The following is a 27,062-nucleotide window of genomic DNA, read 5'->3' on the forward strand; positions in this document are numbered from 1 at the left end:
TATAAATATCCAAAATGTCCCTTGGCAGAAAAAGATTCCCCACCCTGCCTTAGAGGGTGAGGGGACATGAAGCCTAGGGAAAATATAGGAATTCTCCCCCTTCTCCAGACCCCAAAAGAAAGAATGAGTAGGGGCTCAGGATGGTTTGGGGGAGCAGCAGCTGATGTTTATTGGGGACCAGTATCCTTATGCCAGATATTGGGGGCCTTGCCCCTTGCATCTTTCTCTGCAACTTCAGTCGTCGCTGTCGAACTCCGAGGACAGACCCTGAAGCAGGGGCAGGGACATGGAGTGCCGGTCGGGGTCCCCGGGACCCCCACCCTGGGCTCCTGGTGGGGGGCTGCGGGGGCTGAAGAGCCAGTTCTCTGCCAGGGTTGGGGATAGTCACAGCTTGACTCAATGCCCTGGCCTTTTTGCCTCCCTGGTCCCTCCCTCTGGTTCTCTGTGCTGTGCCCACCTCCACACCAAGACCATGCTTCCACCTCACTGTCCCTTGGCTCCTTCCATTCCCCTTACCAGGGTTACAAGTATCCCATACATTCCTGAGCTATACTCCCTGCACTTTGTCCCATCCCTTTCATTTTTATTTCCCCAGTAGTACCTGATAGCATCTGGGGCCCCCTTCGGAATGGGTTTCGACCCTTGTAGGAGACTCTGGTGAGTCTGCCCTCTGGCCCTTCTTGGGGAGGTGATGTAGATGGGGCTGGGACAGGTGGGGGCACATCAGCAGGTTCAGTGATATTGTCAAGGGCTGATGGGGACGCCAGAGGTGGCATGATGTTGAGGTTGGGTCTGACCCAGTTGGTCCCATGGAGTAGTGGGCCTTTGGTCAGGGCCTTTTGTGGTCCCAGCACTCCCTTGGGCTGCAGTGAAAACTTGAGGCATGAGAAGGCAATAGGCAGTGACCGTTGTAACCGGAGCATCTGGGGCTCATGACCTGTAGGCAGTAACCCCAGCTGCATCCAGGAACAGGAGAAGACCTGGTAGATGACATAGATGCTGTGGGTGCTTCGGAGCCAGGGAAGAGTCTTCTGTAGGCTCACCTGCCCTGGTGGCAGCAACAGAAAGGCCACCTTCTTGCGCAGGCCACCCATATGTAGGTGGATCCGGCAGGGCTGCCCGTCCAAGAGTCGCATTTCTTCATAGGCTAGCTCTGTTCCGCTTTTTGGTGAGTATTCCCGTGTGCAGTGGGAAAAGGCACCCTCAGACCCTGCCTGCTCCAGGAGGTTTGGTAGTGGTCCCACTGGTTGCAATGCCCGCCGGCCCTGCCGACCTGTCAAAACCAGGCGGCTGTGGCCTGGGCGGTACTGCTTCACTAGCACACCCAGTAGATCATAGCAAGCTGCATCCGATAGGAAAGGTACTGCCACTACGTTGGACCCAAAGCGCTCTTCGATAACCTGCAGATAGCCAGTTTATGGGAGCAGGTTAGGGTTAGGAGTTACCTGGTAGCTTACTCTAGATTGACCCTCCCATTGTCACTATTTGATTACATCTCCACAATGTGCTCAGACTATCATACTTCCTGCTTACTTCCCACTTCTATCCTGCAGCAAAGCCTTGAATGTTTATCATGTGCCAAACTCTGGGGAATACATGAAAGAATGAGACGTTATCCTTGTCCTAATATAGCTCAGTCTAATGACAAAAATGTAAGTAGTAGTCAGCTAAGTAAAATAATAACAAGATGTGATTAGAAGTTATTTAACAGCCTTTGTCTTTGATAGAAGAGGATCAAAGAAGGTTTCCACGTGATAATACTTGAACTTTGAAGGAATTAGCCAGGTAGGAGAATGGTCAGTCCAGGCAGAAGGAATAGCTGGTAAGAAACCCTGAGCTTACAAATTAAGGGGCACATTCAGGAACATGTAATTTCATATCGCGTAAATGTAGGGTATGAGGAGGTACAGGCACACAGGAACTGGATTATGAAAGGCCTGCGTGTATAGTAAGTGATGGGGACTTTCATCTTGAGGATAGTGGGAAGCCACTTGAAGGGCTCTGGTTAGGGGCAGGATTAGATAGGCATTTTAAAAAGCTAATTTTGAACAGGAAGGCATGAAATGAGGGGAGAGAGAAAAAACAGTTAAGAGTATTAAAATACTCCAGGCAAGACATGGTGAGCCCTTCAACTAAAATAATGGAGGAAGATATCTAGGTTATAGAATTAGGAGAACTTGGTCTCTTAAGAAGTGTGGGAAAAGGAAAACTCAAGGATTATTCTTAGGTGATTGGTTAGATGGGTTATGTCATTTACCAAGAATGGGTGTACAAAAATAGGCTTGGACTATCCATTCTTACACTATTTCTAGCATCCCTTAAATACACTTTCTGCCCTAGTGGCAGGACATAGTTCCTTTAGGGATTTGAAGCTTCATCTTTGTAAATCTAGTTTCAATATGCTTTTAGGGATTGTAGTTCCTCTTGGTTTTGTCCTTTTTATCTTGGCTTTTTTTGGGTTTGGTAACCCAGTTATAGAAAGTTTAACTTCATGACCACTAAGAAACCCTGTAAGGTCCTCTCTAGTAATTGTAGTTAGGTATGATAACTCATCCGGGATATGGATGGCTGAGACTTCTGGCTCAGTGTTTTGCTAGGGAGCCTACAAAATCCCTTCTTTGGGCCTCTTTCATGTTAGAGTCCTATTTTTTAAATGCCGTGTGCTCTACTCTTTGTCCCAGCCCTCAAGATCCACATCTGTGCCCCTATTGATGGCATTGGCATTGTCCGCTTGGCTGGCCTCCCTTAGAATTCACCAATGGTCCCTTAAGGCTGATCTGCTTTTTGCTATATAGTTTTGTGTTTTTCTTCCCCTCCAGTGCTGCCCCCTAGCATAAGAGGAGGGTAGCTAACTAATGGAATTGTGTGTACTTTGGATAAGCTGAGGTAACTTGAAGATTACTGTCTTTTGCACTTAGCCATGAAGGGGTCAAAGGTAAAGTTCAGGTACTTTAGAAAACTTAAAAGGCCTTTCATGATTAGCCCCTGCACCTCTTTGACCTTATTTTTACCACTAATAATTTGAACTCTGCTCTAGAGGGCATTTGCAGTTCATAAATCTTTATTTTCCATTTTCCTCTCCTGCCTTTGCATATGTTCTGCCTTTTTAATTAGTACACTGTTCACTCACCCATCCACCACTCATGAACTCATTCAGGTGTTTATTAAGCATTGTTTATGTGCCAGGTATTCTTCCCTCTATGTGTGAATAACTCCTACCTGCCCAGCTAGACTGTCACTCTCTTTAGGAGTGACCTCCTAAGTCCTGCCCCTGACTTAGCACTTCTCTCTGCTCTCATAGCTCTCTGTACATTCAAAAAACCATTCTTACTGCTTTCGCAATTGTGATTCAATTGGACAGTTTGTACAGAGCACTTGGTACAGTGCCTGGCCCATAAGCAAACACTGAATAAGTGTTAGTTATTATCTTCTGTCTTCCCTCCTCATAAGCTACTCAGACCCACCTAGGTCACACTTTGTTGCTTCCTCTTTAGCCCTCTTACTTTACCTACCTTGTCTTTGATGAGGGTCCATGTGGTATCAGCTTCATCCAGTGTTAGCAGTTGAGGGGTACCAACCAACATGTTGGGATATGGGAAGGGTTAGGCAGGGCAATGGCTGCTGCAGGAACCCCGAGCTGCCCAGAGAGGTGAGGCTTGGCCTTAGGCTCTGACCTACTACAGCATGAGGTCATAGAGGTCCTGCTGGGGGATGGGGTATTGGGTTGGAGAGGGCAGTCACCTTAGCCTCACTGTTCTCACAGTCTGAGTCTATTCTTTTGAGTCATCTACCTATTCTGCTTTAGAGGAGGAAAATGCAGGTACCATTAGGGTATGTATGTGTGTATGTAGTTCTTTAAGGAAACAGGATCAGGTCTTTCCTCCCTTCAGCAGCCTCCTTCAAACAATTTGATATGCTGTCTTGTTACCTGCAGATAACTTCTTTGTGAGGTTGCATTGGAGTCCTGAAGCACACAGGAGAAGAACAGATCAGGACTTAAACTGAGAATCAAGTAGTGGTTCTCAATCTTGGCCATACTTTGGAATTACCTGAGAGCTTTGAAAATTACTGATGCCTGGCCCTGGCCTGTGTGGTTCAGTTGGTTGGGTGTCATCCTGTGCACTGAAGGATTGCTGGTTTGATTCTGGTCAGGGGCACATACCCTGGTTGCGTGCTCGATTCCCATAGGGGGCGTGTGGGAGTCAGTTAATCGATATTTTGCTTTCTTGCATTGATGTTTCTCTCCCCCCCCCCCCTCTCTCTCAAAAACAAACAAACAAACAAACAAATGTCAATAAAAATTCTGATTTAATTGGTCTGGAGTGTGCGTGGGCATCAGGATTTCTAAAAGCTCTTCAGGCAATTTTAATATGCAGCCTGGGATGAAACCCATTACTAACAAGTAGGTTCCAATAGCAGTGAAAACCAGGTGTGTGTGTAGGAGAGTGCCATGCTGAATGGTGATAGTGTGAGGGTAAGACTCTAATTGGGGTACTGTTGCCTTAGTAACTGGAGAGAGCTCTCAGGAAGTCAGAATTACTCAGGTAAATTTGTAGAAATTTTTTTTTTAAAATATATTTTTATTGATTTTTTACAGAGAGGAAGGGAGAGAGATAGAGAGTTAGAAACATCAATGAGAGAGAAACATCGATCAGCTGCCTCCTGTGCATCTCCTACTGGGGATGTGCCCGCAACCCTGGTACATGCCCTTGACCGGAATCGAACCTGGGACCTTTCAGTCCGCAGGCCGACGCTCTATCCACTGAGCCAAACCGGTTTCGGCGAAATTTTTCTTCATGTTCCACTCCCTGTCCTCACCTGATTGTTTCTAGTACATACTGTCGTACTACAGCTCTAATCTGTGTGTGATTTACCCTTGTGTCTGTTTAGAGATCTCAAACTGCTCTTTTGCTGGAAAAGAAGAGTGGTATTTCCTAAAAAGAAGTACTCTAGAGCAGCGGTCACCAACCTGTGGTCCATGGACCACGGGTGGTCTGGGAGGTCTGAAAGGTTGGTGACCGCTGCTCTAGAGAGTCTTTCTGATAGCTACTTTCCCGCTCTGCCCCTTATCTATCCAAAGAGCTCTCTTGAGTCCTTCTGCTGAGTTTCCTGTGTGCCTAGTAAGACCCCTCATGTTGGGGGTCTTCCCTGTCCTGGCTCAGCATGTAGAGCTATCCCACAGAGTTGGCCATTGTCCGCGCTGGCCCAGGTAGTGTGAGTATGGGGCACAGGAAAGGGTCCTAAGGTGGTAGGAGAGTGTTGCCAAGAAAAGTTTCCTAAAGGATGTAACTGGGCAGGTCTCCCTAGACCAGCCGTGGGCAAACTACGGCCCACGGCCGGATCCGGCCCGTTTGAAATGAATAAAACTAAAAAAAAAAAAAAAGACCGTACCCTTTTATGTAATGATGTTTACTTTGAATTTATATTAGTTCACACAAACACTCCATCCATGCTTTTGTTCCGGCCCTCCGGTCCAGTTTAAGAACCCATTGTGGCCCTCGAGTCAAAAAGTTTGCCCACCCCTGCCCTAGACAGAGCTAAGAATGTGGGTGCCAGGTACTTGAACAAAGGTTTGACAGTGGGCATGAGCCTATGCTCCAGAGGAGGAATTGCTATTAAATATTTGTTGAACTCTTATGTGCTGTGCTATGCACTTTGAGTGCATTATCTTAAATCAGCGGTTCTCAACCTGTGGGTCGCGACCCCTTTGGCGGTCGAACGACCCTTTCACAGGGGTCGCCTAAGACCATCATCCTGCATATCAGATATTTACATTATGACTCATAACAGTAGCAACATTACAGATGAAGTAGCAACGAAAATAATTTTATGGTTGGATCACAACATGAGGAAATGTATTTAAAGGGCCAGAAAGTTGAGAACCACTGTCTTAGATCATCCTTTTAGTAACCTCTTGAAGTAGGCACTATTTCCCCATTTTACAAGTGAATGAACAGGCTCAGAGTGGTTAAATAAATGAGTGCAAGTCTTCCTGATTCCAGCTTTTACCATCAAGTGGTAAGTAGTTCCTTTTGGTGAAGGGAGAAACCCACTTGTTCCTTCTGCTCGCCTGTGTGTGTGATGGGAGAGGTGCATACATGCTAGATGGAAGTGCAAAGTGGTGGAGTGGAGGAAATGGGCAGGAGGAGAGAAGAGTGCAATAGGCAAAATTAGAAAGCCCGTTTCCTGTTGAGATAAGTGAAACCAAGTTTCTCCTAATGCCCAGTTAGCACATTTTTAAATTATGGTTGACAAGGAGAAGTCACCTGGTGTAGTATGGTTAGTACCTCTGTTCCCTGCAGAAAGGAATTCTGAGGTACACAGAGGTAGAGAGAGATACACATGGACAAGAGACACAGACCTGGAGCAAAACTGACTGACAGTGGAAGGAGACAGAGAAGCAGAGGTACAAAGACAATGGGAATTATTGATAAACTGGCAGAGAATGTACACATCCATATCTTGAGGAGATTCTAGAATGAGAAGGGCTTGGATGAGGTAGGTGCAGGGGTGATGGGCTATTGGTAAGTTGATTGAGGGTCTCTTTTGGATTTTCATAGAGGAGACTGAGGGGAAATTGAGTACTGATGAACCTTGCACCCAGAAGTCCATACCTCTGTCTTGTCTTTTATTGTCTAATTACCATGATTCTCTTTAAAAAAATATATTTTTATTGATTTTAGAGAGGAAGGGAGAGGGGGAGAGAGAGAGAAACATCAATGAGAGAGAATCATTGATCAGCTGCCTCCTGCATGTCCCACACTGGGGATTGTGTCCACAGCCTGGGCATGAACCCTGACTAGGAATCGAACCGTGATCTCTCAGTTCATAGGCTGAGGCTCAACCGCTGAGCCATGCTGGCTGGGCTACCATGATTCTCTAGGTTTTCTAAATTCTACACTGCCCTATCCTGACATTAAATAAGTCTGTCTTTCCTTTTGACTCAGAAAGTCTGAGACTGAAAGTCGCTGAAGGAAAACAGATGACAATTGAGTTCTGGATGGAGTTGATGAGCCCAAAGGCTGGGCTATGTGGGCCATATTTTGTTCATGGGGTTTGCCTCCAGTGTGGCAAATTCTGGGGACTTCCCTGGGAAAAACACAGATCATCTGCAGCGTATGGGGTGACCAGAGTAGAGATCATGAGATCAACCAACTGGTGGGACTGATTATCCAGAGAACACGAGGTTCTCTGCAGGCAACCTCTAGGGCAGGATAGAATAGTGTGGATAGCGAAGACTTTAGAGCAGCTGTGGGCAAACTACGGCCTGCGGGCTGGATCCGGGCCGTTCAGCTGTTCTATCCGGCCTGCAGAGCCGAAAGAGCGGAGGGTTCTCTTGCTCTCCCCTCCGTTCCTTCACCAGCAGCAGTGTTACCATGGCAACGTCGGGACACAGGGCCACAGCTCCTTCTTCTGAGTCCAGTTTAAGAACCCATTGTGGCCCTCAAGTCAAAAAGTTTGCCCACCCCTGCTTTAGAGTGATCAAGAACCCTAACACGTCTTCACTTCTTTCAGGCTACAGGGATAATTGTATAAGTTTCTAATCCATCCATTATTTGAAACCTTTAGGGATAAGTGTGTTTTGTAATCAGAATTTTTTATTTATTTAAAAATTTGAACATGCTTTTATTGATTTTAGAGAGAGGTGAAGGGAAAGGGAGAGAAAAATATCTATGTGAGAGAGGAACAATGATCAGCTGCTTCCCGCATGCACCCTGACAGAGGATGGAGCCCGCAACCTGGGCATGTGCCCTGACCAGGAATCCAACCAGTGACCTTTCAGTATACCAGACAATGTCAACCAACTGAGTCACATCAGCCAAGGCCTGTAATTCAGAATGTTTTAGATTTTAGAAAGGTAATATAGTGTCCTTATGTGAGAGACAGACGGAGCAAAATGGACTGACAGTGCAAGGAGGAGACAGATGCCGAGGTACAGAGATGTACATACCCCAGTGAGAGTTAGGGCAGTGCTCTCTGATCAACATCTGCAGCTAAATATATGAATAGTCACTCGAAAATAAATATAAATATAAATATAAATATAAATATAAATACAAATACAATTGTAAATGGTTCAAGTGACATTCTGGGCCAAAGTTATGAAAACACTTGTTTGTTGAGAGGTTTTTTTTATCTTTGAAATTGTAGATAAGGGCTTATAATTGTTCTCAGGTGTTTCGAGGAGCAAGTGAGTGCTGGTAAAGCCTTCTAAACACATCACATGGTAGATATGTATGTAATCCCAATCCAAAACAAAATACAAATGCCCAAGGGGGTGGATTTTTAGCTTGCAAGGAAGAAAGTTCTTATGATGAACAATGCACAGCTTTGGAATCAGCTGCCTTGGGGAGCTGTGCACAACCAGGGGGCGAAACTGCCTTAGAAGAGAGGCTTTCTGTGCTGGGAGGCTGACAGAATTCATTGCTTATGAACATTGGCTGCCACGATTTCACTTTTCATGCACCAGAGGGGAAAGGCAAAATATGGTGTGTGTGTGTGTGTGTGTGTGTGACAGGACTGTCAACATTTTTTACAATCTAATATAGCATACATCTTTGTTCATATCTGTAATTATTTTGTCAGGCTAGATTTATTGAAGAGGAACCCCTAAGAGAAGGATATGGACATCTTAAAGACCTGTATCCCTTTAAGATTAGAATTTTGTCACAATTATTTACAGAATTATTGTCTGGAGCGCTTTTTAACTTAGAACGTCATGAGAATGACTGAACTCACATTTGGGTTGAGGAAGTGTAGATTTCTTCCTCTTCCACTTGGTTGGAGTGTGACAGCACCTCTGAAAATCATAGCTTCTGGGCTCTCTCTCCAGTTCCTTGAAATGAGGCCCGATGAGACCCCTTGTGGCCCTGTAGATGGCATCCACCTGCGTTTTCAGCCATATGGCCTCCTGTGCAGTGTCCCATGGTGTGTGGTCCAGCTATCTGCTCTGGTCTGCATCCCACCTGGATCAGGTCTTCATGGCTAACTCCAATATTTGTGGTTATGATAGTTTTCCTGGAGCGCTTTGGTCTGCTTGTGCAGCCTGCAGCTTTCTATGACCTCATAACAGTGACTCCCTGCCTTATGTCTGAGATTATACTCATTCTGGACTCCATGCTGGTGTGAGAGATCTTTTGTGCAATATCCTTCCTAGTGTGGAGTGCAAAGTGAATCTGCTGTTGGGCAACACCATGGCACAACCTGTTAGTATCTCTTCTCTGTAGCCACAGCTATGTGAAATATTCCTGTTTCATCATATTGCGCCAACATCATGTGCTTCTGATGATGTTGGCCAAGACAAATTGGGTTGTTGATGAGGCTTTTACTTGGGAATTTTACATTCTTGGCTGAGGATGTGCAAAAGGGCAGATTGGTAAGAGATCATAGGGATTCTGGACTTCAGGCAAGCAGGCAACATAATTACAATGGTTTTCTGGGATATAAAAATTTATTTCAGTTGGACTCCTGACCCATGAGGCTGCAAGCCTCGGGAGAGATCTTCTAGCCATTAACTCTTAAGACTTTGGCAATGGAGTGTGTGGTCCGGGAGTGGGGTGGAGTGGGGAGATAGTGATTACACAGGAGACCAAGAGGATTCTTTGAACTGGGAATATCTTAAAGATCAGTGTCCTGGTGAAACTGGGACCCCAGGACACATTATCTAGGTTCTCAGAAGGTAGGGGGATAAACCTGTATGACTCTGGCTAAAACAGAATCTGACCCCAGAAATAGGGCTGTGATCCCAGACAAGAACTAGTCTCCAGAGGCACTGTCCCTCTTCTCAGACACCTAGATTCAGGATCTGCAGAGGGGCTATTGTGAGGGGAACAGGGGCAGACTTAAGTTAAAATGATGGGGAGAGGCAAGGAGGGGAGTTTTCTTTAAATCTTGTGTGCTAGGATCCCATGATAATTTCTGATCTTATTTTCCTTGCATGGTAACACACTGGCCTGCCTCCTGCCTCCCCACAAGCAGGATATGTGGCTAGGCCTAACTACACATTCTAATGGTACCCATAGTAGCGGCTTCACAGCAAACACCTGTTGAGTGGTTATGAGAGTCATATGCAGATAATGAGGCCAATGACATAGTTCGTACTTCCAGATTCCAGATTTTTTGAATGTCCCCCAGCACCACCTCTAGGCTTCGTTGTTTTCAGTGCCCATCAGAACTGGCTTTTTCTGAATGTGAAGGTTTCCAGGAGCCGGTCCCTGATCTGCTTGGTGCGGGCCCCATAGATGAGAGGGTTGAGGGCAGGTGGCAGCAGCAAGTAGATGTTAGAGAGAAGGATGTGTACGGGCTTGGGGACAGTGTGACGACCAAAGCGGTGTGTGAGGTAGGAGAAGAGACCAGGCACATAGAAAGCCAGAATGACACAGATGTGGGAACTACATGTGCCAAAGGCCTTAGCACGGGCCTCCTTGGTAGGCAGTCGCAGCACAGTGTGGGCAATGAGCCCATAAGAGCCAGTGATGCCCAGAATATCTACACCCGACACGGCCAGTGAGAGCGCTAGCCCATACAAATTGTTGGCCCGTGTGTTACCCACCACCAGCTCCACCACCGCCATGTGTGCACAGTAGGCATGCTCTATGGTCTTGGCTCGGAAGTGTTCAAATCGTGCCACCAACAGAGGGAAAGGCACAACAATAGCCACAGCTTTTAGTGCCAGTGCCAGGGCTGCGTATCCCACACGAGCTTTGGTGACAAGGATAGAGTAGTGCAGTGGACTCCCTACTGCCACGGCGCGATCACAGGCCATGGCCAGGAGTACACCAGATTCCATGGCAGTCAGCGCGTGGACAAAGAACATCTGGACCAGGCAGGCAGCATATGGCAGAGGGCGGGGCCCGAGCCACATCACAGCCAGCAACCCTGGGCCTATGGATGTGGCTAAGCCCAGGTCTGTGGCTGCCAGGGTGGCCAGGAGGAGAAACATGGGCTGGTGCAGTGTGGAATCTACCTGCACCACTGCCAGCATTGTTCCATTGCCCAGCAGGGCCAGCAGATACATGGGCCCAAAGACCAGTGTCAGCCAGGCCTGGGTCCCCCCTAGCCCTGGGATGCCAGTCAGTAGGAAGAAGGCTGGGCGTGGGAAGGTGGAGTTGGGCTGTGGAACTTCTGCCATCCTGTGTGGGGTAAAGCTTTAGGGCTCATGGGGGCATGACTCCTGAGAAGGGAAGGACAAACGGAGGAATTTTTGGGGGTGCCACAGTGGCACAGACCTATCCATAGAGTATGTAAAGGGTAGTACAGGGCTGGGAAGATCACAGGGTTTTTATCTTTAGTTGGGGATTTGAATGGATAATCAAGACCATAACCTAGCTAGGATGGGAGAATCCTTTGCACTTGAAAGCTATGAGGGTAGGGAGAGAGAGGGGACAGTGGCAGTGAGGAAGGGCATGGTCACTGCTATAGTGGCTGGTACAGTCAGAGCCCCTCAGTGGGAGGTCAGCTGAGAGTGGAGCTGAGATGTATGTTTTTCTCCCTCAGGGTCCAAATAGAGTCAGTCTCGGTCTCTGGTGATGGGGAGAAAGCCAACGCTGGGTGGGGATCAGGCCTTAGGCTGGTTCTGTCCCTGACTGTGTATCCTTAGGAACAACTCCTGGGCCTCAGGTTCCTCATCTTTACAATGGGGGTGCATTTAAGCATCACTCAGCTTTAACATGCTGGGCAGTTACCCTCCAAGAAGAAAGGGGGAGAGTTAAAAGAGAAAGGGAGAAACAGGAAGAGGAGGTAGGTGGAACCTGGAGTGAAGGTGGAAGCCTTGTGTGACAGGAGAAAACTGGTAGGTTTTTGGGGTGTGGGGTGCTTACATTTCCTTTAACTCGATGCTGAAATCGTGAACTTGAACACTGGCCGAAGAGTTGAAGTTGGGCCTGGGATGCAATGAAGAAAGGGAGAAATAGCAGCGAAAAAGGAACTTCTCTCTTTTCCTTCTTTACAATCCAGAAGAGGTCCCATTAGAGTCTCATTCCTCATGTGCCAGAGGGAGAGGTGACAGGGAGGAAATGGCAGTCAACTCAGAGGAGCAGTCATGCGAGATAGAAGCATCCTTGGTGCTGAAGGAGTCACGGTGAGCAGAACCGATTCCTCCGGAGTCTAGCCCACGGCGGAAGCTTGTACCTCTTGGTTGAATAAATGGAGGAAGAAAACAACAGAAGACTTGACTGGGGAGGGATCCTGAGCGCGGTGTGTTGGCAGCTGTTCTTTGCCTTGGCCAGTGCCTACCAGGCCCTTTATGTGGCTGCTACACCTGCTTCCCTCAGGCCCTACCCCTCCCACCTGTGCCACATTAACTCTTCCCTGCTCCATCTTTGCTCATTGCTGATAGGTCTGGTAACCCGGGAAGTAGAGTAAGAAGGCAGAGCTAGGGCAACAAAGAAAGAGACTAACTTAGGGGAGTAGGAAGATCTGGGAAAGAGGACTACTTCCCCTGGGAGGTCTTTGCTGCAGAGAAGACCTTGCTTTATTTTTTAATAGCATCTCCTTTATTATAATTACTTGTCTCTCCTTTTCCCACTAGACTGAAAGAGTTAGAGGCAGTATTTCTTATTAGCCCCGGTACCTCCGTTATGCATCACAGTGCCTGGCATGCGGTTGTCTATGAATAAATATTTATAGCTTTTAATTGTGGGGCAGAAGTGCTGGCCCAAACAGTGTTTGCTGACTAACAGGGGCTCCTACAGCTTCAGGAGCCTTACGTATCCATGGAGACAAGAAAGAATTAATTGCCATCAACCACATCCATTGAGTATGATTCCTTTTGTTATAATGAAACATATCCTAAATATCACCACAATATGCAAAGTAATGCAATAAAAAACACAGGGCTTACAGAAAAAATGGGAGGAGGGACACAACATTCGCAAACTTTGTCAGTGACATATTTAAAAAGGGTAGGAACTGCCCAGCTGGTGTGGCTCAGTGGTTGAGTATCAACTCAGGAACCAGGTTGTTGGTTCGATTCCTGATCAGGGCATGTGCCCGGGTTGCAGGCTTGATCCCCAGTGGGGGCCGTGCAGGCAGGAGGTAGCCAATCGATGACTTCCTCTCTCATTCATGTTCCTATCTCTCTGTCCCTCTCCCGTCACTTTTCTCTAAAAATTAATAAAAATATATTAAAAATAAAAAGGATAGGACCCAACAAAAATGGTAGCACATGTTAAATGATTACAAAGTACATATTAGCACATGCACCAATAAATATGACACTTCACCTTGAAAAAGACTTGGAATTTTCCTTGTGGAAGTGAGTGTTGGAAGTAGCTTGTGAATTATTGTGAAGAGGTGGGAGACACTAATCTGCAATCAGGTGAGATGCTGTAACACCAGATGTGTACAGGTGTAGTGAACTGAGGCAGCTGATGAATGTTAGCGTATGTGCATGTGTGCTCATTGCATTTTCCTATGCAGTTTGGTTCAGCTGGGTGCAGTTTTCCATGTTCATCTAGTTTCTTGCAAATGAAATCACACATAAGTAAACAGAATATTCACATTATGCTCAGTTCCCTAATACACCAATTGGTTGGACCAAATCTGCATTTCAAAACCAGCTTTATAGCAGAACTGATTGAATCTCTTTCGTACCTCGCCCTGTGCCTCGTGGTGAGTATACAGTGGCAATAACAAGACCCTGCTGCCCTGCAGGACCTCATGATCTAGTGGACACAGTGATGCCCACAGTTGGCAGAGAACAATTAAAGTAACTGTGTTAGCTCAGGTCAGTACCAGGCATGGTGGGAGCACAGAGAAAGCCTCGCCCCCTTCTTGGAGGAGTCAGGGAAGTCTTCTCTGAATGACAGTGATGCCTATAGTCCTCTGGAGTGTCCTATGTGCAGTTACTGCTCTAGTACAACATGCATTTGCAGTAGGTACAATTATTTTCCCCATCTTTGTACAGACAAAGAACCAAGGCACAAAGAGATAAAGTAACATGCCCAAGGTCACACAGCTAGTAATTAGCAGGATACTAGCTCAGTGTGGCTCTAACATCCCTGCTCTTGGCCAGTACTTCGAACATTTCTACTGAGATTTAGCACATGAATAGTGTTCTAGGAGTAGTAGTTCAGAGACAGATTGGCAGGTGGTCTGGGATGCTGAATGGGGAAATGTAGAAAGAGCTGCAATGACCTGTTAGTCAATGGTGAGGGAGGAGAGGAGCTCTTGGGAGGTGGGAGCAGTGGGTTGAGAGCCATAAAGGAGAGGGTTGGGAAAAAGTGCCTTCGAATGCCATTATATTCAAACAACCTCAAGAGAACACTAACAGGATTTTGGCTGACATGTGCCTATCCTGGGCACTGTTTGTACAAAGATGGTTCATAAGATAAATCACAGGCCCCTTAAGTCCAACAAAAATGAATTAAGTTCCTGCAAATTGGATGTATTCTGTGTTTCTCATTGCCTAGTAGTCCAGGAGGTACTGGGGGATATCATTGACGTTGTCTCTAGGAAAGTTTCTTTGTTGGTCTCCTAGGCTCCAGCCCAAGACTATAGGAGGTTTCTAAACACATGTTGGGGAGCACCTGGCTGATCTTTCCCTGTGACATTGGCCACTAGAAGAAGGTATTTGACAATACACCTGTGGCTTTGGGGGACTTTATGCCAGAGCCTGCTCCCCAGAGGTGAGTTCCAGCCCTTTGTGAGGAGTGGAGGTAGAATGGGAGGAGGAAGAAAGGCTCATTGGGTCTCTCGGTTGCTCCCTACTGGCATGGGATAGGAGACGCCTCTTATTTTGGGAAGTGACCCTGATTTTCTCACTGCTTTGACTAATGCAGCTACTACCACCAACACCTGTGTCCATGTGGGTCTATGGTTTCCTGTTTACAATGACCAATGAACAACAACACGTAAGAGCAGATTATCCATCTGCACAGTAGATTACAGATCACAAAGCCTTGGGTCCAAGTGGTACCACTTGACACTGAATCCTCTTCTAGAAACCTCCTACAGCAAACTCTCAATTGTCACAATTTTCAGGTTAATATGTCCCCTTTGTGACCAGTAGCACCACAGTAGTCCGGGCTTCACCTTCCCTCAGTTTCAGAAGGGGAAGAGGGACTTGGAATCCCAAGGTAAGATCAGGTATCACTATCCTATGGAGAAGTGGAAGAATCATTAAACCCATCACTCCATTCTGTCTTCTTGGTCTTCTAACTTCACTTCCCATCCATCTGAGGCTTCCCAATTCTTTCATGAAAATGTCCTTAATATTCCATAGTTCTCTAGGGCATTGGGAGTCCCCAGTACCCAGGATAGTGGATTGATGAGCCCTTTAAATCAACTAAATATAATTTTTATAAGTAGTGTTGCTAAGTTAGAATCCCATATCAGGGGCTACATTTGACAATTTTTATATGCTATCCTGCACTGATATGTTAGGGGAAAGGAAGGAACATAGAAATTGCTCAGTGCTCCAAAAATTACCAGTTGATTTACCCTTGGAAACTCACTTCTTCCCTTTTAAGAAATTTCAGGTTAGATTTTTTCATTTTTACTTTGACGAGATCGGGCGCGTTCAGGGTGGTATAGCCGTAGACCATTTTTACTTTGAAATGTTAGGACTTGTTGCTTGTTTAAATAAGTCGCAGTTGGAGAACCATGTAAAAGTCACAGAGCCAAGTCAACATGATTGTGTGATGTAAAATTCAGGTATTAATTAAATGGAATAATATCATAAACACATAATGAAATTAAAACTTAAGTTACATGACAGAGACCAGAGACCAATAAATTAACAATGTGATAGTTGGTATGATGGAAATTGCCAAAACCATTCGTTCCTTCTTCTTAGGCAACTGAAGAGTAATCTCTATTTTTTAATTAGTGTATTTAGACCATTTACAGTTAAAGTAATTGATATATTAAGGCTGAAGTCTACTATTTTATTATTTGTTTTCTGTTTGCTTCTTCTGTGTCTCATTCCTCAGTTTCTGGTTTCTTGCCTTTCTGTGGGTTATTTGAACATGTTTAGGGGGCCTTTTTGATTTAATTATAGAGTTTTTGAGTGTATGGTTTTGTGTAGTTTTCTTTGAGGTTGCTCTATTAAAATATATTTGTGACTTATAGTCCACTTTTAGTAAAGTAGAAACCTTGGTTCCATTTTGTTCCCTTTACTCTTCTCACTTTTAAATATCATTATCTTTAATATCAGATAATGTTATAATTTTTGTTTTAATCATTGCATGTGAAATAAAACTCGAGAGAAGAATTTACCCATATTTCTGCTCCTTCCATTTCTCTTTATTCCTTTCTGATGCTCCCCTAAATTATTTTTTTTGACAAATGCAGACACCATGTAATTCACATTCCTTTCACTATATATACTATACCCATCAAAGGAACTTCCTGGGAAACCAAGATGGCAGCATAGGTAAACACCGGAGTTTGCTGCCTTGCACAACAACTTCAAAAATACAACTAAAAGACGGAACGGACATCATCCAGAACCACAGGAAGGCTGGCTGAGTGGAAATTCTACAACTAGAAGGAAAGAGAAAAGCATACCGAGTTTCAGAGGAGGCGCAGTGCGGAAGTAAAATACTAAGGTGCGGAGGTGCATGCGGAGAGAGCTGGCGGCTGAGGGCACGGTTATCGTTTTCAATCAGGAGGGAGTCTCAGGCTCTGAGCTCCAGTTCCGGGCGAGTCTCTAGGGACCCAGACTCATACGGGAGAAGCGGGGCTGTCTAGAATTGGTCGGAACTCGAGGGCAGCTTTCTCTCCGAGGGGCTTGCAGCAATTACCGGGACATTGAGAAGCAGAGCCTCTGAGGGCAGGACTGAGAGCAGCCATAACTGCAAGCCCTGCCCTGTTGATCCTGTGGGACCCGCCCTGCCCAAGCCCTGCAGGGAGGCTTTTGCTGGATAGCCTCAGGCAAAGGCTAGATTAGCAACTCCCTAGAAATCCAGGAGCCAGGAAACCCAGGGGTCAGAGTGGGACCATCCAGTTTGCAGCTCCGTGGAACCATAAAGGACACACTTAGGGGGCAGACTCAGTGAGCACCAAAGCCCCATTGAAGCAAGACTTGCCCCAGAGGGGTGTCTCCAGCACAGAAGTTCTCCCACTGCAGACACAGCTGATTCTCACAGCCAATTGGCCTGGAGGTCAATTCCTCCCAGTGATACCTACAACAATCAAGGCTTAACTACAACAAGACTGTGCACAAAGACCACAAGGGAGTGCACCAAGAGTGTCCTCCTCAGGTAATTGGGGAGGCTGAATCACTGGGCCCTCGAGGACACTTAGTACAGAAAACCACTTTATCAACACAGGGAAGCATAAAAAATGCAGAGACAAAGAAAAAGGACACAAATGACAGAAATGGAGGAAAGCAAACGACTGGATATAGAGTTCAAAATCACACTTTTAAGGTTTTTCAAGAATTTTCTAGAAACTGCCGATAAACTTAATGAGATCTACAAGAAATCTAATGAGACCCTCGAGGTTGTGATAAAGGACCAACTAGAAATTAAGCATACACTGACTGAAATAAAGGATATTATACAGACTCCCAACAGCAGACTAGAGGATTGCAAGAATCAAGTCAATGATTTGAAATACGAAGAAGCAAAAAACACCCAACCAGAAAAGCAAAATGAAAAAAGAATCCAAAAATACGAAGATAGTGTAAGGAGCCTCTGGGACAGCTTCAAGCATACCAACATCCGAATTATTGGGGTGCCAGAAGAAGAGAGAGAGAGCAAGATATAGAAAACCTATTTGAAGAAGTAATGACAGAAAACTTCCCCTACCTGGTGAAAGAAATAGACTTACAAGTCCAGGAAGCGCAGAGAACCCCAAACAAAAGGAATCCAAAGAGGACCATACCAAGACACATCATAATTAAAATGCCAAGAGCAAAAGACAAAGAGAGAATCTTAAAAGCAGCAAGAGAAAGAAAGTCAGTTACCTACAAGAGAGTACCCATACGACTGTCAGCTGATTTCTCAACAGAAACTTTGCAGGCCAGAAGGAAGTGGCAAGAAATAGTCAAAGTGATGAATACCAAGAACCTACAACCAAGATTACTTTATCCAGAAAAAGTTATCATTCAGAATTGAAGGTCAGATAAAGAGCTTCACAGATAAGAAAAAGCTAAAGAAGTTCATCATCACCAAACCAGTATTATATGAAATACCAAAAGGTATCCTTTAAGAAGAGGAAGAAGAAGAAAAAGGTAAAGATACAAATTATGAACAACAAATACACATCTATCAACAAGTGAATCTGAAAATCAAGTGAATAATCTGATGAACAGAATGAACTGGTGATTATAATAGAACCAGGGGCATAGAAAAGGAGTGGACTGGCTATTCTTGGGGTGAGGGGGAGGGATGAGGGGGATGCGGGAAGAGACTGGACAAAAATGGTGCACCTATGGATGAGGACAGTTGGTGGGGAGTGAGGGAGGAGGGTGGGGTGGGTACTGGGTGGAGGGGAGTTATGGGGGGAAAAAAGAGGAACAAATGTAATAATCTGAACAATAAAGATTTAATAAAAAAAAAAAAAAGAAACTTCCTTCTGCTTCCTTCTACCCTGGAAGCAATTACTATTTTGATTTCTATTACCACAGACTAGTTTTTATATGTTGTAGAACCTTATATAAATACCAGAGGCCCAGTGCACAGATTCATGCACTGGTGGAGGGGTGTGGCCTGTGGGGATCAGCCCACTGTGGACCCGGCCTCTGAGTGGCTGCTCCCGCTATGGGAGTGCTGCTCATCCTAGTCAGCCCAGCGACACTCCCACTGTGGGAGTGCACTGACCACCAAGGGGCAGCTCCTGGTCGCCGTTCTGGTTGTTTTGCCATTTGGTTCTGGGCTTTTATATATATAGATAAATAGAATCATACAGTGTATGATTCTTTTGTATCTGGCCTCTTTCACACATGGAATAATCTTGAGTTTCATCTGTGTTGTTGCATGTTCTAGTAGTTTGTTCACTTTAATTGCTGAATAGTATTCCATTGTATGAGTATATCACAATTTGTTTATCCATTCTTCTTTTATGGACATTTGGGTTGTTTCCAGTTATTGGCTACTATAAATTAAACTGCTGTAAACTAAGAGTGGAATTGCTGGGTTAATGTCTTTCCCGCAATATTCGGTTCCCCCCTTTATTTGGTTCCTAACAACTTTCTTTGCTCCAAAAGTTACAAGATGAGTTGGGAAGAATTTCTCTCCTCCCAACAATGTTAGAGTGCTTTAATTAAGTGCACACAAAGTAAAATTTGGTTTTAAGAGTGTAAACATTTTATTCAGCGTTCATGTATTCTGTCCCTTTTCTTTTCTTGAACTTACCTTGAGTGATTGAGCCTGCAGGCTTGCTTCAAAATGACCCCTCTCATCTCCCTTAATCAGTATTTGGGGACTGAGTCTGAACACTTTGATATGCTCATCTGAGGGCTTTTGTCTTCTCTCCCTATCAGCTACTTAGTCTCTCTAAACCTCTATAAAAATGCCAAATGAAAAGATTAACAATGCCTTATCTCATTGGGTTGTTCTGATAATTAAGTGAGAAAATTCATGTTAAACCCTAACACAGTGACAGGATATAGTAAAGGCTCAACAAATGGTAGCTGTTATTATTTTACTAGTAGGATTTTTGTCACTGCTCTTATGCTGTGTTTTCAAATGTATTTTGTCTGGAGCTACTAATTACCTCTAGAGTTAGTGCTCCCTTTTGGCATTAGAGGAAGAATTTTCATTTCTCCATTGGTTCATTGACCTAGATGCTCAGTGATCCCATGGGTGACTCTGGCACCTGCCTCCAGAAGGAGGAAGCATGTGGCCTCTCTGTCTCTAAATATAAGCACTCTGTATGGGGCAGGACTAGTGACACGCCGCATGCCAACATGATCGGTCCAGTCTTCTGTCTTCTCATTCCTCATCTCTTAGAAAAAGCAAAGTTTTTAACTCTTCTCTACCACTTCCTTGATCCTTCAGCTAATACTGTGATGTAGAATGTGAGTTTAAGAGCACTGACGGTGTCAGGGAGAGGGATTGACAGGGGTGTGTGTGTGTGTGTGTGTGTGTGTGTGTGTGTGTGTGTATTTAGAAATTTATATAAAAGACAAAGATTAGAGCTTGGAGAGAGGAAATGGATATGTGGGATAAAAGGGGTCAGTGAGTCAAAGGATGTCAGCGGGACTAGGAGGATGACACTGGTTAGAGAAAGAAATGGGCATGCAGAGGTGGGTCAGGAAAAGCACTAGGAGAATGCGGGGCGGGGGAGACTTTTTAATAAAATGTTTGAGTGCAGTTCAAAGAGCAGACTGTACCAGGATGGAAGCTATCATTGGGGGGCTATTCATGAAAATGGCTCAGGTTTTGATCACCACCTTGGTGCAACAAACAAATCCACTAGTAAAAGGCTAACTTACCAATTCCATGGTCCATTTGTTCAAATAGTTCCACTGTATCTACAATGTGCCAGATTATGTGCTTAGTGCTGTGAACTCCCCAGTCCCAAGGTAGGGACTCTTGAGGGAACTTTCTCTTTGTAATCTGGATTTCAGGAGTGTCTAAATTTGAAAAGTCCTCCTCCGTCTGTCTCCCATCCTGCATTTTGTAGAACAGGTATAGCGATGGGGAGAAGGAGAAGTTATGCCTTGAAGTTGGGATTCTCCATCACGTTTTCCATCACATCATAAAATCATGAAAATCACACAATACACCATCATATGCTTACTCAAATTTTGACAAAAACCCGAAAATTTTTATGGGGGGTGGGGGGTGAAACAAATGGGTAGATAGAAATTTTTCTTGAGATGTTTGTTTATTTAAAAAATGAATTGGTATAAAGGACGAGTCAGTGGATTAAGGGTATCTCAGTGCCTCTGCAGTGCAGTAAGACTGGTTTTAGATTATAAAACCATGTTACATGCTGGCTTTGAGTGTATGTGAGCAAGAGTAAGGTTATTAGAGCTATAAATTTGAATTAGTTTCAATTTATTAAAAGGGTAAACATTTACAAATTTTGATGCCTTATTTTTTGTTATTAGAAATAATTTTCTTGTGATACATCTCACAATGAATCCTTCCATATATTGTGCTGCAAACAGAGGCCACCCTTATAGCCTAGTGTGGGGGGCAGGCTATTTTACCCATTAGGAACATGGCTTCAGGGTGTACAGCCTGCACATTTGTAGGTGGTGAAAAATATGAGACCACAAGCACATGTACAAGGAAAATAGCAAAATGAAAATCATGCTTGTTTAAATAAATGTCTAAATAATATAACTACACAAAAAATAACCAACTCTACCCCTATATAGTTATCTAACAATTATATTTGAGGTGGATTGTGGGCACATTTTAGTATGTTGTTGTGATGTCAGGAGTCTTCCAAACTTAAGGTTGTATAAAGATATAAAGGGCCTTCCCCTAAGGAGGGAATGGGTATAACCAAAAAATAGGTTTGGAAGTCACAAGAGGAAAAGATACTAGGAAGAAAAAGAGAAAGCAGAAAATTGAAGAAGTGGCTCTATTTCTTTTTAGCCTGGACCAAATCTTTCCCTGCCTTTGCTGTCTTCACTATTGAGGTTATAAAGCATTGTTAGAATTATAAGCAGAGCCAGAGTTGGTTTTTCTTTTTTGATGACTTATATTAGGTATCTTGCATTGAGAAGTAATATATAAAAGGAAAATGAATTTGATTTCTTTCTTTAAAAATATATCTTATTGATTTTTACAGAGAGGAAGGTGGAGGGATAGAGAGTTAGAAACATAGATGGGAGAGAAACATTGATCAGCTGCCTCCTTCACACCCCCTACTAGGGATAGAGCCTGCAACCAAAGTACATGCCCTTGACTGGAATTGAACTTAGGACTCTTCCGTCAGTGGGCCAAAGCTCTATCCACTAAGCCAAACCAGTTAGGGCTGAATTTGATTTCTTTTTTTTTTTTCTTTTTTACTCTTTTCTTCTTTTTTTTTTTATATTTTTTTATTGATTAAGATATTACATATGTGTACCCTCTACTGCCCCCCCCCCCCAGCTCATCCCCTCATCCCCCGTTGTCCGTGTCCATTGGTTAGGCCTATATGCTTGCATATAAGTCCTTTGGTTGATCCTTCCCCCTGGCCCCCACCCTCCCCTACCTTCCCTCCAAGGCCCGACAGTCCAATCAAAGCCTCTCCGTCTCTGGATCAGTCCTTGTTCATCAGTTTATGTTGTTCATTAAATTCCACAAATAAGTGAGATCTTGTGGTATTTATCCGCTCTCCAGTTCCATCGATGCTGTGGCAAATGGTAAGAGTTCCTTTTTCTTCTTCCTCTTCTTAAAGAATACCTTTCAGCATTTCATATAATGCTGGTTTGGTGGTGATGAACTCCTTTAGCTTTTTCTTATCCGTGAAGCTCTTTATCTGACCTTCCATTCTGAATGATAGCTTTGCTGGATAAAGTAATCTTGGTTGCAGGTTCTTGCTATTCATCTCTTTGAATATTTCTTGCCACTCTCTTCTGGCCTGCATGGTTTCTGTTGAGAAATCAGCTGACAGTCGTATGGGTATTCCCTTGTAGGTAACTGACTTTCTTTCTCTTGCTGCTTTTAAGATTCTCTCTTCGTCTTTTGCTCTTGGCATTTTAATTATGATGTGTCTTGGTGTGGTCCTCTTTGGATTCCTTTTGTTTGGGGTTCTCTGCGCTTCCTGGACTTGTAGGTCCATTTCTTTCACCAGGTGGGGGAAGTTTTCTGTCATTATTTCTTCAAAAAGGTTTTCAATATCTTGCCCTCTCTCTCCTTCTGGTACCCCTATAATTCTGATGTTGGTACGCTTGAAGTTGTCCCAGAGGTTCCTTACACTATCTTCATATTTTTTGAATCTCTTTTCTTTTTTCTTTTTCGGTTGGGTATTTTTTGTTTCTTTGTATTTCAAATCTTTGACTTGATTCTTGGGATCCTCTTGTCTGCTGTTGGATCTCTGTAAATTATTCTTTATTTCAGTCAGTGTATGCTTAATTTCTAGTTGGTCCTTTTTCATGTCCTCCATGGTCTCACTATACTCCTTGAGGGATTCATTAAATTTATCGGCGGTTTCCATAAAATTCTTGACAAACCTTATAAACGTGGCCTTGAACTCTATATCCAGTCGTCTGCCCTCCTCCGTTTCTGCCAATTGTGACCTGTTTCTTTGTCTCCGCATTTTGGCTGCTTCCCTGTGTTGATAGAGTGGCCCTGCACGCCAGGTGTCCTGTAGGGCCCAGTGGCTCAGCCTCCCCAGTTACCTGGGGTGGACACTCTTGGTGCACTCTTGGTGCCTTGGTTGATGTAGGATCACTGGGAGGAATTGACCTCCAGGCCAATTGGCTGTGGGAAGCAGCTGTGTCTGAAGTGGGAGAATGGTCCCCCTCTGACCACTGGGTACAGTGGCTCCTGGATCTAAGGAGGTGCTAATTCAGACCCTGCCTGAGGCCTCACAGCCGGGGCCACGAAGAGGCTCAGCTGTGAAGCAATGCAAGCCGCTGCGGGGCCTTGGGCCTTCTCTTGGAAGTTCCGGGTCTGCTTGGCTGGGCTGTAGTTAGGTACATTCACATGCAAAAGCCTCTGCTGCAGCCTGGGTGGGGCGGGGTCTCAGGGAGTCAAAAGGGCGGAGAAAGAAGCTATGGCTGATTCTCCGTGCCCGGAGTCGCGCGTCTCAGTGTCCCCGTAACGGCTGCAAGCACCTCTGAGGGAAATCCGCCCTCAAGTTCGCCTGCTGCCGCCTGACAGAGCAGCCTCTCCCCGTAAGAGTCCTGGGTCCCCAGAGACTTCCCAGAACCGGAGATCAGAGCAGTCGGGAGCTTGTGATTCAAAAAGACAGCCGCGTCCTCAGGTGCCACCCCCTTTCCGCGCGCGCGAGCCGCCGCCGTACCTCTACACTCAGCCTCCGCAGCTCCTCTGGCTCTCAGCGTGCTTTTCTTTTCTTCTAGTTGTAGAAATTACACTCAGCCAGCCTTCCTGTTGTTCTGGACGATGTTTGCTCTGTCCTTTGGGATAATTTTCAATTGTTGTGAGAGGCGACTATTTCCCGGTGTTTATCTATGCCGCCATCTTAGTTTCTCCCCTGAATTTGATTTCTGATGAAGTTTTGTTTATATAAATTTGGGGCCTATGCTTTAGAATAGAGACAGAACAATGTGGCCTCTTGGTGCTTATGCCAGTAAAGTTCAGCCTCTCCTATAAATCGAAGATAAATTAATATTTAGAATATATTGTCTGGAAGGGTATCAAATTATTAGGGACCCTTACTTGTCTGAATCTGGCTCTGTCCCTTTTCCTGTATCTATGTGGAGACCCATTGCTTCCTCCCTACAGCCATCATGATCTGAGCAAGTGCATCTGCATTGAGGAAGAAGGATAGACTCATAAATTTTGTCTCTTATTTCTTTGGATGCCTTCCTCCAAGGGACCCTCTGAAAATCCGTATCAGTAGTTCCACCTAATGTTTATCTTGTTCCTTTATACTCCTGATTCTCTTCTTATCCTCTCCATGGCCTCTTTTCTCCATGTTCCCTTCAGAATCTTAATCACTCATTCTTTCCCTAGCCCTGATAGCTAACAGAGCTTCAGAAGCAGACAAATCTTACATGAATGGTGGTAAAAGCCAAGGCAAGAAGGTCTCTAGGATTAATCCTTCATAGCAGGAGGGAAAACTAAATATTTTTGAGGGTTAAGGAACAAGGGCCAGAGGAAGGCTATATTAATGGAGCCAGAGGGGAGTGTATTGATTTCTTATACTCAGAATAGTTTTCCTGGTGGCTCCTAAGGACATGAAGATCTAAACACAACCTTTATGGAATTATCTGGGGAGGAGCGCGAGAAGTTCACAAAGAGCAGGTAATGAATATAGCTTCTCAATTTCAACAGCTGCCCCACTCCTCACTGCCTTTAGAGAAGATCTCGATCTAGATCAGCATGGAGAAACACATCCCTTAGGCTCCTTCTGGATTTCTACTTTGTGCTCCACTTACATGAATAGGGAGCCACAAGTGCCAAGTTATTAGGTAAGTGTCATGTGAAATTTTCAAGGTAATAGCCAGATAAATTTAATGTGATTACATATAATCAAGTTAAAATACAATTTGCCTAATAGGTCTTCAGGAAGGAGATATATTATTATGGACATGGGCCATTTAAAAAAGTGGTTTGTCTTAAAATTTGAATAAGCAGAAATGGAAGGGAAGGGAAATTCCTGTAAACACAGAATGAGCAAAGTCTTGGAAGGAAAAGTATAGCAAGGGTAAGAGGGAAAATGCTGCTTGTGTGGAAATGCAGAATGAGGACAGAAAAGTGGGTGGGCCCAGACTTTGGGGGCAGGGTGAAGCATGGTTGATGAAGACATTCTACGTGCAAGTGGAGGCAGGGTGAAGCATGGCTGATGAAGACATTCTACGTGCAAATAAGCACAAAGGGCCAGAGGTTATCCCTATAAGTGAGTAGTCTCTGGAAGGACTTTCCCCGGGAGAATCCCACAGTTTAGAAATCCATGCTGTCTTCTGTGATCTCAGCTCACACTCAGAGATGCTTTCTGTTCCTATTATATTCAGCAGACCCATCAACTTCTAAGTCATTATAGAGAGGATCCTAAAGTTCATCATGACTCACACCAACCTTACCATCTTCCACCCTGCAGTTTTTGTCCTACTCGGCATCCCTGGGCTGGAGGCGTATCACAGCTGGCTGTCCATACCCCTCTGCCTCATGTATATCACGGCCGTCCTGGGGAACAGCGTCCTGATAATGGTCATCATCAAGAGCGTTAACCTTCATGAGCCCATGTACTTTTTCCTTTCCATGCTGGCCATCACGGACATCCTGCTGTCCACCACTACTGTACCCAAGGCCCTAGCCATCTTTTGGTTCCATTCCCATGACATTGCCTTTGATGCCTGTGTCACCCAAGTTTTCTTTGTCCATGTGATGTTTGTGGGGGAGTCAGCCATCCTATTAGCTATGGCCTTCGACCGCTTTGTGGCCATCTGTGCTCCTCTGCATTATTCAACAGTGCTAACATGGCCTGTTGTGGGAAGAATTGCTCTGGCCATTGTCACCCGAAGCTTCTGCATCATCTTCCCAGTGATTTTCTTGCTGAAGCGGCTGCCCTTCTGCCGGACCAACATCATCCCCCATTCCTACTGTGAGCATATTGGAGTGGCCCGCTTAGCCTGTGCTGACATCACTGTTAATATCTGGTATGGCTTCTCAGTGCCCATTGTCATGGTCATCTTGGATGTAATCCTCATCACTGTGTCTTACTCACTGATCCTCCGAGCAGTGTTTCGTTTACCTTCCCAGGATGCCCGGCACAAGGCTCTCAGCACTTGTGGCTCCCATCTCTGTGTCATCCTCATGTTTTATGTTCCATCCTTCTTTACCTTATTGACCCACCGCTTTGGACATAACATTCCTCGACATGTCCATATCCTGCTGGCCAATCTTTATATAGTGGTGCCACCCATGCTCAACCCCATTGTCTATGGTGTGAAGACTAAGCAGATCCGGGAGGGTGTAGCCAACCGGTTCTTTGACATGAAGGCTTGGTGCTGTGCTTCCCCTCTGGGCTGATGGCTCCCCATAAATCCCCACTCCCAGCTTTCCAAGGAAACTAGGTATAAAATATAGAGATTTCCTGAGAAGGCTTTTCCTTCTCTTCCTCAGTCTCTTCCTTCTTCTTCATCATCCTATCCTCTTCTATCTCTTTTTCTTTTCTTTTCTGCCTCTTCCTCTTTGCCTCCTTCCCCTGTTTCTTTGTTTCCTTTATCCTCTTCTTTTCTCATATTCCTCCCACACAACCCACAAATAACAACCAAGTGTTCATGCTTCTAATTATGAACATTTGGTATCCTCAGTAGATCAGATGTACTCCAGAAATACAGGGAGCTGAACAGCACATAAAGTAAGTTATGCATGAATGGATAAAAATAATTTTATATTTAATATCTGAAAGGGTTCCAGTTTTTATCCCCAAATGTGCATTTATTATTTGTACAGGTTCAAGTAGCTCTCCATCCACTTCTATACTGGCAGGTGTTTTTTTTTTTCTTCTTTTTTTCTTTTTCTTTTTATTATTATTTTTAA

The 27,062-nt window shown here is 44.8% G+C and overlaps 3 protein-coding genes across 3 annotated transcripts; 1 reads left to right on the plus strand and 2 right to left on the minus strand.

The window, feature by feature from the left end:
- Positions 1-234: 234 nt before the first annotated feature.
- Positions 235-3,584, minus strand: LOC308524650 (uncharacterized protein C11orf42; the record flags this gene model as incomplete). Its single annotated transcript, XM_081099232.1, has 3 exons — positions 235-365; positions 602-1,400; positions 3,513-3,584. 3 exons carry the CDS (start codon positions 3,582-3,584, stop codon positions 235-237), a joined length of 1,002 nt encoding a protein of 333 aa, XP_080955358.1.
- Positions 3,585-10,168: 6,584 nt separating this feature from the next.
- On the minus strand, positions 10,169-11,131 carry OR52W1 (olfactory receptor family 52 subfamily W member 1; the record flags this gene model as incomplete). The annotated part of the gene is made up of 1 exon (XM_081098219.1): positions 10,169-11,131. The coding sequence occupies one exon, from the start codon at positions 11,129-11,131 to the stop codon at positions 10,169-10,171; it is 963 nt and encodes a 320-aa protein (XP_080954345.1).
- Positions 11,132-25,574: 14,443 nt separating this feature from the next.
- On the plus strand, positions 25,575-26,549 carry OR52B2 (olfactory receptor family 52 subfamily B member 2; the record flags this gene model as incomplete). The annotated part of the gene is made up of 1 exon (XM_081098300.1): positions 25,575-26,549. The coding sequence occupies exon 1, from the start codon at positions 25,581-25,583 to the stop codon at positions 26,547-26,549; it is 969 nt and encodes a 322-aa protein (XP_080954426.1). The 5' UTR covers positions 25,575-25,580.
- Between the last annotated feature and the right edge of the window lie 513 nt (positions 26,550-27,062).

This window comes from Myotis nattereri (assembly GCF_964212035.1).
Source record: "Myotis nattereri genome assembly, chromosome: 9".
Lineage (NCBI taxonomy): Eukaryota > Metazoa > Chordata > Mammalia > Chiroptera > Vespertilionidae > Myotis > Myotis nattereri.